Source organism: Dasypus novemcinctus, chromosome 1 (assembly GCF_030445035.2).
Source record: "Dasypus novemcinctus isolate mDasNov1 chromosome 1, mDasNov1.1.hap2, whole genome shotgun sequence".
NCBI lineage: Eukaryota > Metazoa > Chordata > Mammalia > Cingulata > Dasypodidae > Dasypus > Dasypus novemcinctus.
The window spans coordinates 74,616,624-74,636,326 of NC_080673.1; the positions used below are offsets into that span (position 1 = coordinate 74,616,624).

At 36.7% G+C, this 19,703-nt stretch overlaps 1 protein-coding gene across 6 annotated transcripts in view; it reads right to left on the reverse strand.

Moving 5' to 3' along the window:
• The window catches only part of AFG2A (AFG2 AAA ATPase homolog A), a 327,373-nt gene that overhangs the window by 140,313 nt on the left and 167,357 nt on the right, over nucleotides 1-19,703 (reverse strand). For 3 of the 6 annotated variants that reach the window (XM_071214813.1, XM_071214811.1, XM_071214821.1), the window contains exon 15: nucleotides 9,249-9,338. The exons of the other annotated variants lie outside the window; for them this stretch is intronic. In XM_071214813.1, coding sequence (XP_071070914.1) covers nucleotides 9,249-9,338 — 90 coding nt within the window. The remainder of the gene's footprint in view (nucleotides 1-9,248; nucleotides 9,339-19,703) is intronic. 6 annotated transcript variants of the gene reach the window in all.

Here is a 19,703-nt window from a genome sequence, read left to right on the forward strand (position 1 = left end):
CAGAGAGTAGGGGTTGAAACTCTGTTGAGGCTCAGGGCCTGGCTGGCACATGGACAGTCCAGAGATTCAAGTCTCCTGAGTATATACCAACCCCAGTTCCAGCCACAGGTTCAGTAGAAGTCATACTGTTTTTTATCTCTCCTGTTTCCATTTCTGTACCAGTTCCACACTACTTTTATTAATATGGATTAAAATCTAGTTGAAAAGTAATTTCTTTTCCTTTACATTTCAAAATATACTTAGCAATCTGTGGAATCTTTGTTCTTCATCAGAATCAGTTCACTAAGTTCTTTAAAAAATGCTATTATAATTTTAATTGGAATTGTTTTTGGTAAGAAATTAGCATCCATATGTTACATTTCCCATCCATGAACATGTTACAGCTCTTCATTTATTTAAGCCTTCATTTTTTTTGAAAAGAGTTTTACAAGCACATAAAATTATTATACATTTTTTAGGTTAATACTAAATGCATTAGAATTTTTGTTAAGTATTACAAATTGCAAATGTAGTATTACTAATATAGAAAAAAAAACTAATGGTTTTTACAAGTATGTAACTTGTTTTTTTTCTGGTTCCACTAGTTTTCTGACAATAGTTTGCTCAGGTAGACATCATATATTCTCAAAATAAGGACAGTTTTATTCCATATATTTCTTTCCCTCTCCTCTCTACCTCCTATTGTTCAGCTTTAGTTCATTTTTATTTATTATAGTATTGGCCAGATCTAAATCAAGAATAGCAGTGCTAGTTGGTGTTTTTGTCTTGCATTTTGCTAAAAATTTTACCTTTGATGTTTATTATAGGTTTTTGGTATGACCTTTACCAAATTAGTAAAGTTTCCTTCTATTCCTTGTTTCCTACACTTTTAATCATAAATTGAAGTTAAGTTTTATCAAGTGCTTTTTAAGTACTCATTTATATAATTATATGCTTTTTGAAAGCCTACAGTACATCAATGTAGTGACTTTGACACATTTTTTTTATATTAAAGCATCTTTGTTGCCCAAAGATAAATACATTTAAAAAATTGCTGTTGGATTTAGTTAGCTAATTTCATTTAGAATTCCCACATTTGTGATTATAAGTGAGACAGGTTTATAATCTTCTTTTCTTATACTGTACTTTTGGAATCAAATTTGTGCAAGCCCTGCATCATTAACTGGGTAGCTTCCCCCCACCCCTGCCCCTTCTATTTTATTAAAGAACATCTGCATGAGACAGGAACTATCTTCCTTTGAAGTTTGGTTGAAGAGTATTATAAAACCTATGGGACATGGAAGTATGTGTGTTTGTTTGTATGTTTATGTATAGGGTTTGGGAAGTACTTTGATTAATATTTCCATTTCTTTGACAGATATTAGTCTATCTAAGCGTTCTCCTTTTTCACAATATTTATTTGCCATTTTCAGTTCAGTGGTTTCATACAAAGAAATTATTCACAAAGAAGTTTTTGATACTGCAGTTCTGAGTACAAATGAGTTTCTTAAGACCTTGTACACAGACATCATGCCCAGTCCAATTTTAAGCTGAAAGTGTTTACTAAAAAAAAGAGCTGTCTAGTAGAAAATTCTGTTCTTAAAAACCTAGAGAAAATGGCTTCAGTAATGGAGAAAGGACAACATCTTAGTGGGAAAAAAGTATTCACTTATACCTTTAGTGTAGAAGCAGTGCTTTTTTGGAAGTAAGGGACTCAAGAAACAATGAACTGAACCAAAGAAATTGTGCTGACAGGGCAAAGAGTGCATGAGAAAAGTTTTGCTTAATTTTGATGGTCCAAACCAAATTTCTTGTTCTGCTAGTAGATTACAGTAAAACAGAGAAATTAGTTTAGGTACGGATTACAGAGATTACGTTTCACTAAAGATATGAAAAGTTATAAGGGATACATGTTGAAGGCTTTGTTTAGGATTTCTGAATAATTAAGACTAATGAAAGCCTTCAGAGCTAGGCAGCTAATTTATCATGCCCAGACTATTAAATTAAGCACTTTCTCATGGACTCAAATACTATATTATTTAATATATCTTGTGTAGGCTGTCTCATAGGACTGTAATAGGACTTTTATAAACTGTTAGGACAAATGCTGACGTGCGTCTTACTTTGTTTATCACTGAACTCAGGCCAAAAGGCACTAATTAGAGTTCTTCTACTACCCCATGTTTATAAACTAATTACCCCACTTCCTAAACAAAATGTTCCAAGAAGTAATAAGAATGTATGGCAAAAAGCCACTGGTTGCAGCATCAAGTATGCTGCATTACAAACAAAACAAAAACACAAAATAACAGATCTGAAAAGAAAGAAAGAATAGAAAAGTTAACACAAAAAGTTTGATGAACAAGACAACTATCTTCTCCTGAAGATGTGATGAGCATTATTATGTGAAATAGCACAGGTACTTTATGGGAAATATTAGGAAACATATTTATGGAAGAATAAAGGTTAATATTGCAAAGCCCTATTTTTTATTCAATTTAAATATTTATTGAGTGTCTTCTATGTGTGAGATACTAGGATTCCAATGATGAACAAGATATACATGTTTCTTGCTCCCAGAGAGCTTGCAGTTAAATGGCGAAGATGGACAACTAACCAAGCAAATGGAACACAGTATTAATAAACGCTGTGAAGTGGTGGAAAGTAGACCAGAACAAGGTGCTTAACCCATCTAGAATTTTATTTATTGAGAGCGAGAGAGAGAAAGAGAGGAAGTGTGCCTATGTATGTATATAAATAAATGGGTTTTAGAAGCAGGAAGAACTTTTTGGAACTTTCCTATCTCTTCTTATCTGTCCTTTCTTTCTCCCTAGATATTTATGTTTTATTCTGCTTCTGCAGTGCTTACACCCCTACATAATCTTGCCAGTTTGCCTTCTTTCTCTTCCCTCATTTATCCTGCTTTTTCCTTACGTATTTTTTTTTAAAGATTTATTTTATTAATCCCCACACCTTGCTGCTTGCTTGCGGTCTGTTCTTTGTGTCCGTTCGCTGTGCGATCTTTTGTGTCTGCTTGTCTCCCTTTTTGCGTCATCTTGCTGCGCCAGCTCTCCACAGGCGCAGACCGTCGGCTCTCTGTGGGCGCTGGCCAGCCTGCCCTCACAAGGAGGCCCCAGGGCCTCCCATGTGGTAGACGGAAGCCCAATTGATTGAGCCACATCTGCTTCCCTCCTTACCTATTTTTGTTTCCCCACTTGGCCAAGATGTACAACAAATGTATATTTATACTACTTTTGTACATTTGTTTAAAAAATTGTGCTAACAAAAATAGTGATGTTTAAAATACTTATTATAGTCCACAGGTGTGGACCATTGACCATGAGGTGCAGCGGTACTCAGAGATGTAGTCACCAAATGCAATGAATGTTTCATGGGGGGAGGACTGGGGGGACAATACCCTACAAAATAGGTAGGTTAATAACCCCATTTTGTGGATAAGGAAATGAAGGCAGAGTGAGTTACCCAAGTAACATAGCTAATAGGCAGAGAAAAAAAGCAAGAGAATTTAAGAAAGAAAAAACATTAGGAAAGAAGATGAATTTTTTAAAAAGAAAAACAAACAAATTATCTTTCTTTTTAAAGGAAACCATATTCTTTTGGTCAAGTCTTTGGAAGAAAAATTAAAGCTCTATGCTTCAAGCTAAAAATCTCTGACTCATTGCAATGTAATGAGTCAAGAGTCTCATGGTTCTTTAACTAAAAGCAATAGTCTCAGTGTCTGCCTTGCCATTTTTCAGATGTTTTCAGAAATTCAGTGGATCACTTTCCTTTTAGCTAGCATACACCTAAAGTTAAAATTTATTCTTTTCTACCCTCTTGGTTTCACTGCAAAGAAACTCAGAGAATAGCGCACCAAGAAGAGATAAAACATCACATTATCGATTAGTTACAGAGAGAATCTTAGAACATGGAGACAAAATGAATCCTCTTCAAAGTCTCCAAATCTATCAAAAAGCATGTATAGGGAGTAGATGTGGCTCAAGTAGTTGAGCACCCAGCTCCCACACGGGAGGTCCTGGGTTCAGGTTCCCAGTGCTCCTAAACAAGACAACAAACAACAAGCAGACAACGAGCACAAACAATGAGCAAAAACAACAAGTAAACAGATGAGGGAGGGGCATGTACATCTTCTGCATAACTTAGAGTGAACTTTTATGCCATTTCCTTATGATACACAGGTACTGTTGATTGGAGCATATAAAAACAATAAACGAAAGCACATTGATTTATTTGTACTGTTATATAAGTATAAGATAACAGTATAAGAATCAAAAACTCCACATAAAATTTTAATTCAAAGTCTTGTCACCTGAATTCTGGAGAAGTATATGTCTCTCTAATGATGGGAAAGTCCTCTTAGAACTCCAGAAGACTTAATAGTTCAAAAGCACAGCAAAATTCAGATTAGGAAAAGGAGATAATTAGTGCCTGCAGCTTTGTTTAGGGTTATTAGTGCCAAGGACTATAGTCAAAGAGTGCATGCAATCAGGCTTTGCACATCATAATTGGATGATGGGAAGGACAGAGCTCAACATCATAAGTACTAAAAATACAATAAATCATCGGAAGTGCTAAAACGAAACCATCAGCTTTCCCCACCAAATAGTTTTCCAGCTCTGCTACTTCAGCTGTATATTTTCCTAGGCATTCATTGAAAGAACCTGTTTAGGATGTATATTTTTCAATTGTGCCTACTTACTGTTCCAACACTGCACAAAGGTTTAAGTATACATATGCAATCAGGTCCCATTACCTGAATAAAGGATGGAACCTCATGTGCTTTCATATATTAGGTTTAGAATGGTGAATATTAAGGCAGAATTATCTGTTCTGTAATATATCTCAGATTTCTGAGAAGAAAACAGAAGAATCTTGTGGATGCTTCAACTTAGTCTCCTATCCTTCAATGTTGGTTAAGGGCATTAGGTATAACTAATTCTTTCATTGACCTTGCCTATGACCTCAGAATTCATTTTTAGACCCATTATTCTAAATCAATCAGAATTACTCACTATCTCTTTTCCTTGCCATTCATGCCCACCTCTCAGGCTAAACATTTGGGAAAGCACTCTTAATTCTGCTTTCTCCAACATCCCAAGTTTGTACACTCTCAACTTTGTTTCTCTCATCTCTCAGAATCTTCCAATTCAACAAATATTTACTGAGTTCCTTACTAGGGTATCAGGCACTGTGCTAAGCACAGAGACTTCAATTGAGTCAGGGTCCTTAAGTAACCTGGAAACTCTCTTCCCTTTTGTCTTCAAATACATATTAACAAATTTCTTTAAAAATCACTTAGTCTTCATTCCTTCTAAGGCCAATGTCTCGACCTAGATATAATCTACCCAGAGTTCATAGTCCAACTCAAGTTATACTCAGTCAGTTTTTCCTGATCATTGTAGCCTAGAGTAATCTCTCTTTGCTTTCTTCTAATTATTTGGCACTTAGCAGAAACTACTCTATACAGTCAGTTACCTTTTCTAGATTGGATTATATCAAATTTTACATATCAAATGTGTTTAAGAAGAAAATGTTTAGGTTTCAAAGTCAGATAGTACAAGGTTCAAAGCTAGGCTCTGCCTCTTTATTACTATATGACCTTGGACAAGTCAGTAATCTTCTCTGGGTATACAGAGTTTTTGTGAGAATTAATAATTTAAAATAAAGGCACACTATAGGTTGGCAATAAAATATGCTTCACATTTGGCCCCCATTTATTTAAATCTTAGAGTATGAAAGACTTCAGTAAACCGTATTTTTTGGGTTCCTCATTTTATTGTCAATTTACATGAAAGGATTTAAAATCAAAGATAGAAAAATGTTTCAATGTAAAGGGTCATTTGAGGAATGTAATAGATCTTTATATAACCCTATACTTTGTATACTTCTAGCTAGAAGAAGCTATTACTTTATTCTTCCCCATTGAAAGTGTGATCCTATGACAAGATTACAGGCAGACAAGACAGTTTCTATCTCATCTTCGAAGATTTAATGCTGTAGTTGCATATCTACCCACTATTGTCATCTAACTAGACATTTACCAACTGAGAACAGGCAACTGTTTAACCATATTTACAGTTAATGAACATTCTTAACTGCAAGCTTACAATGCTCTAAAACAAATCTTGTCATTAGATAAGATTCTGAACATGATAACCAGAGGTAGATGAAGTCACAATAACTCACAATTAGCTTCAACAACTAATATGAAGAACTGAGCATGTTTATGGTAATATCAACTCTTCCTTTTCCATAGGGAGCTATCAAACACAGATTAATAATATTTATATATTTTGGTATATAGAAGAGGAATCTTTAGATTTTCCGTTAAGAAACTTTAAATAAAAGGACTTACAAAATTTTATGATGCTGGTTATAGATTAAATAACATCTATCAATATATCCAAAGGAGAGCGGACGTGGCTCAACTGACAGAGCATCTGCCTATCATATAGAGGGTCCAGGGTTCGATCCCCAGGGCCCCCTGACTCATGTGGTAAGCTGGCCCAAGCGCAGTGCTGTAATGCGCAAGGAGTGCTGTGCCATGCAGGGGTGCCCCTGCGTAGGGGAGCCCCAAGCGTAAGAAGTGAACCCCGCAAGGAGAGCTGCCCCATGTGAAAAAAGCGCAGCCCACCCAGGGGTGGCACCACACACATGGAGCGCTGACACAGCAAGATGACGCATCAAAAAAGAGACGTAGTTTCTAGGTGCTGCCTGATAATGCCAGCGGTTGCAGAAGAACACATAGTGAATGAACACAGAGAGCAGAAAACAGGGAGAGAGAAATAAATAAAATCTTAAAAACATATATATATATCCAAAATGTTTCATATATTACCTGTTTGATGTCATATTCAATTAATAATTTGTTATGATAATTATCTTTTTATAAAGAAGCTTTACTTAAAAGTAATAGAAGAACTCTAACTTTTCTTCTCATAGAAATAATAAATATGGTATACCATTAAGGTGACGAGTTTAAATTTAACCTTATTTTTATTTTGCAAAACCACCCTAGGACATAAGTGAACAGTAACCTAATATGATCTTAGTTGTAAATACAATTTTAAACATCAGAAATCCTTGACTTGCACACGTTTAAAAGGTGGCCTTGATACCACACCATTCAATGTATCTCTTAAAATAAAAATGTAAATAATTAGTCAATGAGGTTTACCTTTATCTGTTACAATGGTTTTAAAAAAACAAAACCCTACATGGGATCTCTGAAATTATTTGCATCCTCATTAATAAACTGCTTAAAGGAAAACATGATTTTAGATTTAAAAAAAATAATAAGCTTAATAGTTTGAAATGAAATAAAAGCCCTATTTTATCCAAATATCTAACCCTCAAGATTTTTTAAGTCTAAAAGCAAAGGAGAATTCCACAGAAATGGCTCATGCATGCCAGAGGATTGCAAATGAGATTCCAAAATAAACAACCACCTGGGTAAAATATCTCCAAGAAAAAATATATAACCTAACAATATAAAGAATTTAAACAAATTAAGAAAGATATTAAAATTTCAATAGTTAATGAACCAAGGACATAAAGAGTTTACAAAAAAGAAAATCAAATGATTAATAAAAATATGAAAATCTATCATTTCATTATTAATTAAAAACACAACAAATTTTTTAAAAGATATCAATGAACAAGGAAAATATTCACATCCTGACCTGGCAAATTTGTTTCTAAGTATCTGTCTCCTAAGAAAATAATGCAAAATGGAGAAAGCGACTTACACACAAACTTATCCACAGAAACACTGTGGAAAAACTGCACACAACCTAAATGTCCAATTCATGAGTTTTTCATACAATGGACTACAACACAATAATTAAAGATAATGCTTAAAATAAGTTAAAAGAAACATGAGATGTGTGCATATGTTTATAATGTTTAGTAAAAAAGGCAAAGTATAAAACTGACCAGCTATGTTTTAACAATTTTTAAATTAGTCAAAAAAAACCCCAAGGAATCTGTTAAGAAAAATATCAGAAATGTTAACAGTGGTTATTTCATAAGCTAGGTACACATGTCATTTTTAAAAACTTTGTTTTATTTTACTGCATTTTCAAATCTTTCTACAAAGAGAATGTTCTTATTTTACAAACAAAAATTATATAAAAATATGTTTCTATATTTCTTCTATCAAAGCTGTAAGAGTGATGGGAATAAACATTTATCAATCTCACTTTAAGAAATGGACAGAAGGAAGGGCAGCAGAAGTTAGTAGGGTAACAGAAGGAAGATAAAGAGGTCTCAATTTTATTATTCTACCTAAAACCAGCCCTAGAATTGGTATTTTTACTGGCTCATTTATGATCTGACCAAAGTCAGCATCAGTGTTACCACTACAAAAGCCAGGCCTGCAGTAATCTTAATTGATCAAAACACAGAGGCATTGAATGCATATAAAACAACAGTGTGGTAAGCATAAGGCTGGATATTTTTGCCCCTGAAGCAACAGTTATCAAACTAAAGTCTGCTGGTATAGTTTCAGTTTTAAGATATTTTATAATTCTAAATTTTGTGTTTTCATTTTGATGATCACTTAAAAAACTTAAAATGCTAAATTAATGGGATGAAAATCTTACGATAGATTTCTGCTAACCTAATGGCAGTGTCTAAATTTACTACTGTGTTTCTGGTTGTGTTGGCATCAAGCTATCAGAGAAAATAACCACATTTAATTACTGCAGTTTCTTTAAGATTCTGTAGGTATATTCAAAAAAGTCTGAGAGAATTATTTTACTTTAAAATGTATCAGTATATTGCTTAAAGAGACAAAGCTCTAAAGTTAAGCCAAAAAGATGGAAAGGCTAAGAGTAAAAATAATCTGTTTTTCTAATGCAAAATTTGAATGAACGGATTTCCATTCTTTCATAATGGAAATGTTATCATGTTGGAGAATTTTATTTTGGAAAAAAAGAGCTAACTATATAATCTCATGTTATTTTTTAGCAACTGTGAGAAATAATTTATACACCATAAAATTCATCAATTTTAATGTACCAGTCAGTTATTTTTGGTAAATTTCCTGAGTCAGACAACCTTCACCATAATAGTTTTTGAGCATTTTCATTGCCCCAATATGATCCCTCATATCTGTTTATATCCAAAAACTTTAAGCAATTTAATAAATCTTCATTAAATAATAATTATGCATACTACTTCGGTTAGGTATAGTGAGGACATGGAAGAAACATAAAAATATAGTTCCCTACCTTTCAAGGACTTACATTTTTATTGGGAGGGAAGTAGATGTGACTCAAGTGATAAAGCTTCCATCTACCATATAGGAGAACCTGGGTTTGAATCTCTAGGGCCTCCTGGTAAAAAAAGAAGAGAAAGTGTGCCTGTGTGGTGAGCCAGTGCCTGCGTGAGTACCCACGTGGTGAGCCTGCAGCCACGCAAGTGCCCGTGTGGTGAGCCAGTGCCCGCACAAGTGAGTCACGCAGCAAGATGATGACACATCAAAAGAGAGACAAGAGGAGAGTCAAGGTGAAGCACAGCAGAAACCAGGAACTGTGGTGGCGCAATTGACAGGGAACCTCTCTCCATATCAGAGGTCCCCAGGATTGAATCCTAGTGAATCCTAGAGGAGAGAAAATGGGACGAGAAGACAACACACACAGCAAAAACAGCAGGGTGGGAGGAGGGGAAGGGGGGAAAAATAAATAAATCTTAAAAAAAAAAATTTATATTGGGAAAACAAATTACACACATGAAATAAGTAGTGAAGAACCCAAAATAGAAAGTAGGTGCCAAAATGTGAAGGTCAGAGAGATGGAGTTGTGAGGGAGCAGGGTGGGGAAAAATCACTATAGGCTAGAAATTCAATAACAGTCATAGAGTTGGCAGAACTTGGGTTGATTCTTGAAATGTGGCTCAGAATTACATAAAAGCCTAAGATGAAGATGGGTCGAATTATAAAAGAGTCAAAGATGAAGATGGAAAGGTGGACTTATCATGCATGTGCCTGGACATTAGTAGTTTAAATTCTTTACTTTTATATGAAACACATGATCTGAGTGTCTGCCCTCTGTTTATCCATTAAAACTAGTTTACTTTTAGGTGTTGTATAACAGACGGCAGTCCATTAGGTGAATCAGTCCCAGGAGTTTGCACTGGTAAAGAGGGAGAGCTTTCTCTTCCCTCAGGAACTACAGAGCTCAGCCAAGCCTTCCAGCCCACCAGAGTTTATAAAATATATGTTAACAGGTTATAAGAGGGGTACTGCCTACTCATGTATTTGGGGAAAGGAAAGGAAATTAACACTGAGCTTTTACTACATGCCAGATTCTGCTAAATGCAGGAATAATGCACATGGCTTCATTTAATATTCTCAACTTGTAGGGTGGGGGTGGTTAGGCATTGTTCTCATTTTACAGATAAGGAACCTGTGTTCATATTGGTTAAATAGGCTGCTATGGATGCCTTGCTAATAAGTGACTGAGTTAGGAACAAAGCCAGGTCAGCCTGACTCAAAAGCCCATGCTCTTTATATCTGACCATTTTGCATCTGTGTAGCAAGCTTATTTTAAGTTTTTTTTAAAGATATAATAACAGTAGTTACCATTATTGAATACCAAATACTAGATTCTTTTCTAGGTATTTTATAAATGTTATTGCTAATCTGTATAATAAATCTGGAGACGAGTAATTACATTCCTATTTTATAAATGGAACAAGACATGTTTCAAGTCCTAATTCTTGGTCCTGTGGATATGAACTCATTTGTAAGTGGAATCTGCAAGTCCTGTAGGTATAGAATCATTTGTTAATAGGATCTCTGAGGATCCTGTTTGGACCAGAACAAATTGAATGAGGGTGTTTTACTTTGCTAAAGGCTGCTAAGGTAATATGACAGAAATAGGTTGGCTTTTACAACAAGCATTTATTAATTTATAAGCTTACAGTTCCAGTTTCCAAGGCTGGGAAAAATGTCCCAGTCAAGGCATTGGGTGACACTCTCTCCCCAAACACCACCAGCTGGTGGCAATCCTGGACTTCTCTGTCACATAGGAAGGCACATGGCAGTGACTGCCGGTCTCTACCTCCTCTTCCAGGCTCTGTTGCTTTAAGCTTCTGGTTGCTTCTTCTGTGGCTTTCTCTCTCCTGGATTCTGTTGATTTCAGCTTCTTGCTCTCATAGCTTCAGCTTCTATGGGTTCCTCTCTGAGCTCTTGGGTGTTCTCTTTGCTCTGTCTTTCCAACCCCATCCTGTGTATAAAGAACTCCAGCAAGAGAACCAAAAACTACCCTGGGTCATGCCCCACCAGAGCAATCCAATCAAAAGCCCTTAACTTAAGTGATTTAACCAAAAGGTCCTACCCACAATTGGTTCACACCCATAGGAATGGATTCATTTAAGAACATAATTTTCTAGGGTCCACAAAAGCCTCAAACTACCACACAGGGTGAGCTTTAACTCAGTATGACTGGAGTCCTTATTAGTAAAGGAAATTTAGACATATAAGTACAAGACACAGGAAAAGCAGATAAAGCAGATAGATTGACATGTGATGGAGGGCAGAGTCAAGAAAAACCAAGACTGCTGGCAAGCCCCTACCAGAATGCTACAGATTTTGAAGAAAGCATGGCCTTGCTCACACCTTGATTTTGGATGTCTAATCTCCAATACTGTGAGTCAATACATTTCTGCTGTTTAAGCCAGTCCGTGTTATTTTGTTACAGCAGCCCTGGCAAGCTATGATACCAAGTAAAATCTCAAAGTTAAGATAGCTAGGAGTCTTGATGATTCCTTAAAAAGTAATTTTTGTTGTTATTTGGTATTCATTTTAACAAAGAAATTCTATTATTCATATATGGGTACTTAAACTTCCTGATACATTTCTTTGTATTTTTTGCTTGAGTAATTGGGAGTATAAATTATGAAGTATCCATGAGATAACATGAGTTAATTGTGTAGACATAAGTTCTAAGCCATCTTGGACCACTGAATTTTTCTTTTCTTTTACTGTCTGATATTAGCGATACTAAGAAAATAAATCTAACAGAAACTATCAATTTGTCTTTTTTAAGAACATTTGTCTGTACAAAATAAAAACAAAAACAAACATTTGTCACTGTCAACCTTCCCTCCCAAACTACCCACACTTCCTATAATATTTGTAATAGATGGCTACCTATCACTGATAGTTAAGTTCTTTTATATTAAAGAGAAAAGTTGCTTCATTATAACTTACAAATGGTTCTGATGTATGAAATTAACTGAATCTGTTTAAAAGTCCCATTTCCATGTGGCAGACTTTTCAAGTATTTGAAGACAATTTTTTTTTCTTTGTTACAGAACTTTAATAGACCAGTGTTAAACGCACGTGCAAGATGGATGATCTTGAAGACAATTTTTAAGATACTTATGAGTTCCCTTCATCATAAGTTAAACCTCTCAAAATACTGGAATTATTCTTCCTAAGTGATGGTTTTCATAGTCCAGTTTTTCAGTATCTCTTCTTGTCCCCTTGCAGTAACAGAGTAAGTATGGTGTCTCTTTCAGATGACGGCCCTTCAAGTAATGGAAGCTGCCTATCACACTCTATTTCATAGTCTTTTTTTTTCCCCCTCATGATTATCCACAAACTCACAGTTTGCAGACCCTCACTCCTTCCTCTCACTCAAATCTTGATTATTCTCTTTGCTTGACAGGTTTCTCTTAAAATGTGGTGATCCAAAGGTAGACTGACCAACACACATTTCTTTATACAATACAATGTCTCTCACATCTGTCCCTCCTGTGTTTTCATTTAGTTTAGTTTCCTCCTAAATACTGTCCTAAATAACTACTATAACTCTTTACCCTTAGCCTACCTCTTCTAATCCAATCTCAGCACTGATTAATCTTCCTAAAATCTCAGGCTAGAATTTTTCTTCTACTAAAGTCTGAGAACTCCAAGATATGACCTCATTTTATTTGCCCAGCTTTATCACCCATTAATTTCCTATTTGTAATTCTGAACCATGCAAATTAGACTATTCAACATTCTCCAAATACATTCTTGGTTTCATGTCTATGTTCTTTGTTATTTCCATAAGGAACACCTACCTATTTCTCCCCTCTGCTTCCTGAAATACTACCTTTTTCTAAGGTTAGCATAGTGATTAACTCTTAATCACTCTGTTGGAAGCTATCTGTTCTTGCTAGATGTTCTTGAACCTCTTTTAGAGTACTTATTTCATGCTTTCTTATCTTCAAATTAGTTGAATGTCTTAAATCTTCTATTCAGATCTAATTTTGAAGCCAGAGACTATATCTGATTAAACCACTATTGTTTATGTTAAACACAAACTTTAGAGCTAGACATGATACAAATATCCAGCAGCTAATCATTTAATTAATTAGTGACTATTATGCACCAGGCACTGTGATAAATTTTAGGGATTTGAATCTGAAATGATACGATCCTTGTGAGAGAATTGCTTTATGCATAGAAGCCACCTAAATCTCTTTTTGCTGGGGGTAGTCAGGGGGATCTCATTCTTAAATCAAGGAATGTGAAGGAATTAAGCAAGCAAATAGGAAGGTAATTTCTTGTTCACAGTGATATGAAGTGTTCACAGAAGTAATAGAATATACACTGCTAGAGATTTGGGAAAGATGAGAGAAGGAAAAACGTCAAGTAAGATACTACAAATGAGAAGTTATCCCAGAATACTGAGGTCTCAGAACCACCAAAGGAAGCCTGGCTCTTGGAAAGGGCAGTGTGTACATTAGTAGTATAAAGTGATTAGTAGTTAGTGAAGAACTGATATAAAAATGATAATGCAAGAAGCTGGCCACAGTAACTTGGGTTGTCTGTGTTTTCAGGAAGAGGTGTGTCTATTTTGCCTGGAGTGCAATTGATGAGGATGGGCAGGTCTGTACTACACCCAAAGTGAATCAATTTTTTTTTTAAAGGATGTAACTGAATTTTAGAATGTTGTGTTTTAGCATTGAGTCTACTGGTTAGGATGGGTTAAAATCTCATGTAAATAACTACTGGCTTCTTCACTATCAAGTGCAGCACTTGGATTTTTCTCAGAGGTAGCACAACATGGTAAAATAGAAAAAAAGGCCTGTCATCACGTCACTATTGCTATTCCAGAGAGGGAGTAAAAAAGTGAAGAGATTTTTGGCAGATTATAATTATCCACACCCATGTTAGATTCATCTTTTTAAAACACTGTTTACTTCACTACTTTTTGGAGGCTCTGTATTGCCTAAAAAATAACATTCAAATGCTTTAGGCTAGCATTTAATTCTTTAACTTGCTTTTTAAATCCTAGGAGGCTCTCAAATATTGTGAGAGCTATGCTCCCTTACTCAGATTTAAATTGTTAGACTTGATTTCTAATACTATCTCCTGTTCACTAATGAACAAAACCAGGAGGCTGGGGCTCAGGACAAATGGCCCTGCTCTGCGAAATGTCCTCACTGTACTCCCAACCCTACGTCTTGTAGCCTTACAGGTATCTCCCATTGCTTCCCACAGTAGCCTTTGCTTCAGCCAGACTTGCTTACTCTGTCACTCAGGCTCTCTCTCACTCCTGCCTCCATCCTTCCCCCCTTCAGAAAGGCCTTTACCTTTTCTAGTCAACCACCTCCTGTATATTTCGAGGATTCTGAAATACAATTTTCTTCACCTTTTAGCATCATGGAAATCAAAATTTGTCTTGCAGCCAACGTATGCCATAGTTTAATTTCTTCCTTTCATTCTTAGAAACCTATAAAGAAACCTATCATGGTGCCTCTTACAGTCAATGGCATCTTGACTGAAACAATTCTATGACTCCATATGACTTGGCTCCTAGGTGTCCAAAATATTCCTGCACAGATTCAAGTCTGCTTTACCAAAACTATAACTGAGCAAGAAATATGACTCTGAGAGCACATTTGGTAGCTCCCAAATGCATCAGGATAGCAGATTAAAAATGTGTTAAATTTTCACAAAAGAAACCTAATTTTATTTTTTGTAAATCCATCAGAATCAGTTCCTCAGAATCAACTACAGGCTATACTCAAATAACAAAGACACATACTCTTAATAGATCATGATTTATTTGCAGTTTAAAAGTGATTTGGTTAGAACTATTATTCTTCACAGATAAAGTAGCAGAGAGTAATGGACAGAACACTGGGCTAGGAGTCAAATAATGCTCTCTGACCAATGTCACTTCACCTGACAAAGGACTGGAAATGATTTCTAAGGTCCTTTTCAACAATTACCCTCTGTGGTTTTCACAATCCATATGTAGATAAAGATCACCTTTACTATTGGAAAAAAATAGCGTGGTAACTATAGCAGCTGAATTTGAACTGTTTTGAGTTACAGGAATCTGCTCTTTCTCTTGAATTGCAAGTGATGAGACATTTTGGCACTTGCAACCTGGCATTCTTTCCCTTTCTTGCTAACTTCCTTCCTCTGATTGCTGCAGACAGGTTGTAGCAAGCAATGCTCTCCTAAAGAGAGATTTATTGTGCTCTAAAGTTCCTTCTACATTTTCTTCCACTGACATGATGCAACAATAAGCATGTTTATATACTGCATATGTAGTCTGTGTTTCTCGACCCAGACTTCTTTGGGGAGCCACTACATATAGGCATTACTCCACTCTGAAAGTCACTTGTCAAGAAGAGAGATGAAATACTAAAAACATAGTTATTCATCTCTATTATTATGTCTCAGTAAATTGATAGCTTAGTGAACTCTAGTCTTTATACTGAGAGTTTATGTAAATTTGTATTGCTACAAAACTGTAAATACCCCCCATCTCTCCCCACCCTGACACACACACAAATATTCAGAATTTGTTCTGAAATTCCTGAGATTTATCTTTCATAGCAAATATATTGTTATAGTCTAATTCTAATGATCTCCAAACTTATATGTCCAAAAGAAATTTGGTACAAACAAATCTGAGATTCAGGCTTATTTTCTTTGCCAAGAGTGATTTTGGACAAGAGATTTTATCCTCTCAAAACCTTGATAACCACTTGTGTAAAAGGAAGATTTGGACTGTCAGTGGTTTTCAGCCTATTTCTGTCTTAGTACACCAAGAGTTCTTAGTCTCATCACTTCAACAGTTCATACCCTAATGATTCTACATTGTCAGTGTGAATGTGTATGCATGTGTGTATATTTGAAAAGGTTTCCAGGAATATCTGATAAAAATAAAGCTGTGTATGTGTGTGGCAGTATGTATGTGTCTCATTCCAACCCCCACTTTACCTCCACTCTCACTGCAATAGATTACTCAGAGGTACTCTAATGGAAAGGATTCTTTCAAGATTTACATGTTTGTGATAGTTTGAGTCTTTTGTGGACACCAGAAAATTATGTTCTTACATTGGTCTATTCCTGTGGGTGTGAACTTTTCAGGAACCTTTGATTAGATGAGATTCCCTTGGGGGTCATTTGATCAGATTATTCCTGTAAAGTATAGCCTAGAATGGGTTTTAATCCTTTTACTGGTGTATAAACTGGAACCAGCGGAGTCATAGAAAACAGAGAGAAACCTCCAGAAGTGGAAATCCATGGAACCCAGAAGAGAAACTCACAGGACCAGAGAGAAAGTCCCAGGAACAAAGAGAAAGATGGAAGAAGCCGGAAGCTGAAAGCAATGAGGTCTGGACGAGAGGGGAGGGACTAGCAGTTGCCACTATGTGCCTGTGTGCACAGAGCTGCAGCTTGGGGATAAAGCATCTCCTGATGCTGCCTTAATGTGAACACTTTCATGGCCTCAGAACTGTAAACTTATAAATTAATAAACCCCTATTGTAAAAGCCAACTCACTTCTGGTATATTGCTTTGGCAGCCTTTAGCCAAATACAAGATTTGATTATTTAAGATGAATAGGTTTTGCTCTTCCATCAAAGGGATTTTTTTTTTTTTTCACTTGATCATGATATAGAAAGCTGTGATTTTAGGAAAGACTATACATTTTGTATCACTGGAAGTTGAGGTGAATGTGAACAGAGATTGATTTTATGTTGAACAGAGATTGATTTTATGTTAACTAGGATCCTATTAATTAATAGTTACACAAATCTAGAGTTAAAAATTTAGAAATCCTTCTTTTGATGAGCTATTTTGAATAGTAGTAGCCTGAGAAGAAAATGGACTTATTAAGCTGGTCTTATTTCAGAGAGAAATCAGGAAACTTTCTACTAGAAAAAAGGTCATATAAAAATATCTTTACTTTTTCTTTCATAATTTCTTTTTATTTTTACTTCATCTTTAAAAAAGTGTCTTATAGTGGTCCTTAACTTTTTTTCCTTCTTAATATCCTTAATCTCTTCAGTCATCTCATTAAATTTATTAAGGAGATTTGTTTGAACATCTATGATCAGTTGTCTCAACTCCTTTATGTCTTCTGGAGGCTTATCTTGTTCCATTAACTGAGTCATACCTTTCTGTTTCTTGGTGTGGATTGTAATTTTTTGTTGGTGTCTTGGCACCTGGCTTACTAGAGTATTTAATCTGGGTGCAGTTCTTCTCTTTAGTTTAGGGCTTCCTGCAATTTCTCCCTTGCTGGTTGTGCAGTAGGAACCAAGGATGTAGTTGGTGCTATAAGCTGTGGAGGCTCAAGCTGCCCTAATTGCCCCAGGGACCAATGAAGCTTCTCCAAACTTTCTCCTTTGCCAGGGGTAGGGACATGGTCACAGCTGTGTGGAATAATCCAAGTCATGCAGGCCTAGACTCTAGTTGCCCAGAGAGTCTGATGAAGCTTCATGTCCCTTTCTACCCTGCCTGGGGTGGGGATGGAGCTGCAGGTGTGGGCAGTAATTTATGCAGTGCGGGTCCAAGATGACTGTGGTTGCCCCGATAGACTTCCAATTATTCAGTCTGTGCCAGCCAAATGTACTTGCAATTTCTTGAATAGGCTGGTGCAGGGGCTCCTCCCTGCCAGAGGTGGGAATGACATCTAGGCTGGGGCTGCAGGCTGGTCTGGGAGAAAGAAACCAGTTCCTAACATCACTGTGATTTTTGGTCAGCCAGGCTTCCCCTCATGCCGGTGTTGGGAGTCAAAATGGCAGTCACTGGCCTCTTTTCAACCTGGACAAGTTCAAACTTTAGCTGCTCCTAGGGTTATACCTTAGCCAGCCAAATCCACCAATCAGTAGCTGAAATCAGTGGCCAGTCATCTCCTTCTCCCCTGTTTTTTGGGAAATGGAGCTTCAAATTCCAGCCAAGAATAGCTCCTGGGGCGGCTTGTGCTGCCAAAGTAGGACATTCACTGGCTTCTGCGGCTTGGCCGGTAATTTCCCCAGAGAGGCTGGCGCAGGTCACCCCAGCTTCCTCCCTGCCGGAGGTGGGGTTGGGGCTTATGCTAGAGCTGCAATCTGATCTGGATGGAAAGAAGCCAGTCTCCACCAGCACTGTGATTTTCCATTCGCCCCACTTTCCCTTGTGTAAGCGTGGCGTTAAGATGGTGGCTACTGGCCTTTTTCTGACTTGGATAGGTTCAAACCAGCTGTTCTCAGGATACACTTTAGTCCGCTGAATTTACTCATCAATAGCTGAAGTTGGGACCCAGCCGTCTCTTTCTCCCCCATTTTTGGGAAGTGGAGCTTTCAATTCCAGCCATGGAACAGCTCCCAAAGTGGCTTGTGCCTCCAGTGGAGGATGGACACCGGTCTCTGTGGTATGGCGCGCTCTACTTACGAGTCTTCTCTGCAGATGGGCAGTCTCCTCCTTCCACTTCTTCAAGGATGTGGCAGGATGCTCTTTTGGCCTCCTGGAATCCTCAAACAGGTGCTTTAGCTAGCTCCAGAGAGCTCTGGGTGTTTACCAACTGCCCTGTAGCAGGAGCTGACTCTAGGAGCTCCTTATGCCATTGCCATCTTGCTGGTTGTCCAGTCCTTAACTTTTTGACAGCAACATACGCTTTTAAAAATCTGATGATGTTAAGGTCCATGAATAACAACACCAAAAAGTACAAAAATAGGCAAAATATTGCATATTTCAGGGGGTTCTAAACCCAGAAATCTATGACATTATCCTGGGGATCTGTGAATCCTGTTGCAGGAAAGTGTTAACTCTTTCTTCAAGATGGATCTACTTCCTAAATAGGATTAGTCACTCACATTTATGGTAAATTATTTTAATTAGATACTCAATTCAATTTTTGACTGTTTGTGACATTCTGAAAGTACTAGAGCTAGAGCTGGGAAAATGCAATATTTTCAGGTCCTGGGAACTTTAGGAAAAGGTGTATCTTGGAGGAGTGGGGAGACTACTTTCAGGGGGCTCAAGACGAGAAAGCAAATGATAAAAATAAAAATTCCCAAAACCAATGAAAGGAAGCCAAAGCCTATGACATTACATGTCACAGAAAAATATCTCCCAAAACTAAATGGTAATTAATAGATCTGGCTTCCCTTCATATCAGAGTTGTCTTCTTAGATCCATCCATACCCCAACCATTTGTCCTTGGCCCTGCCATTCTTGGTATGATATAGATTATACTATTTCATAGGGCTCTGAGGAATGTACAGGACCTTTTTTATAAAACACTATTTGTATTCTAAGGGAGGTAACAATATTTGGAAAATAAAACATGGATACGAATGCCAATTCATATAAAAAAGCTATGTAAATGACACAATTTTGGGGGGAGGAGGGGAGGGATGAGGGGGTAGAGGAGCCATGGTCCAGAAAAGGTTTTTGCTTTATATGGCTTACTACATATAAA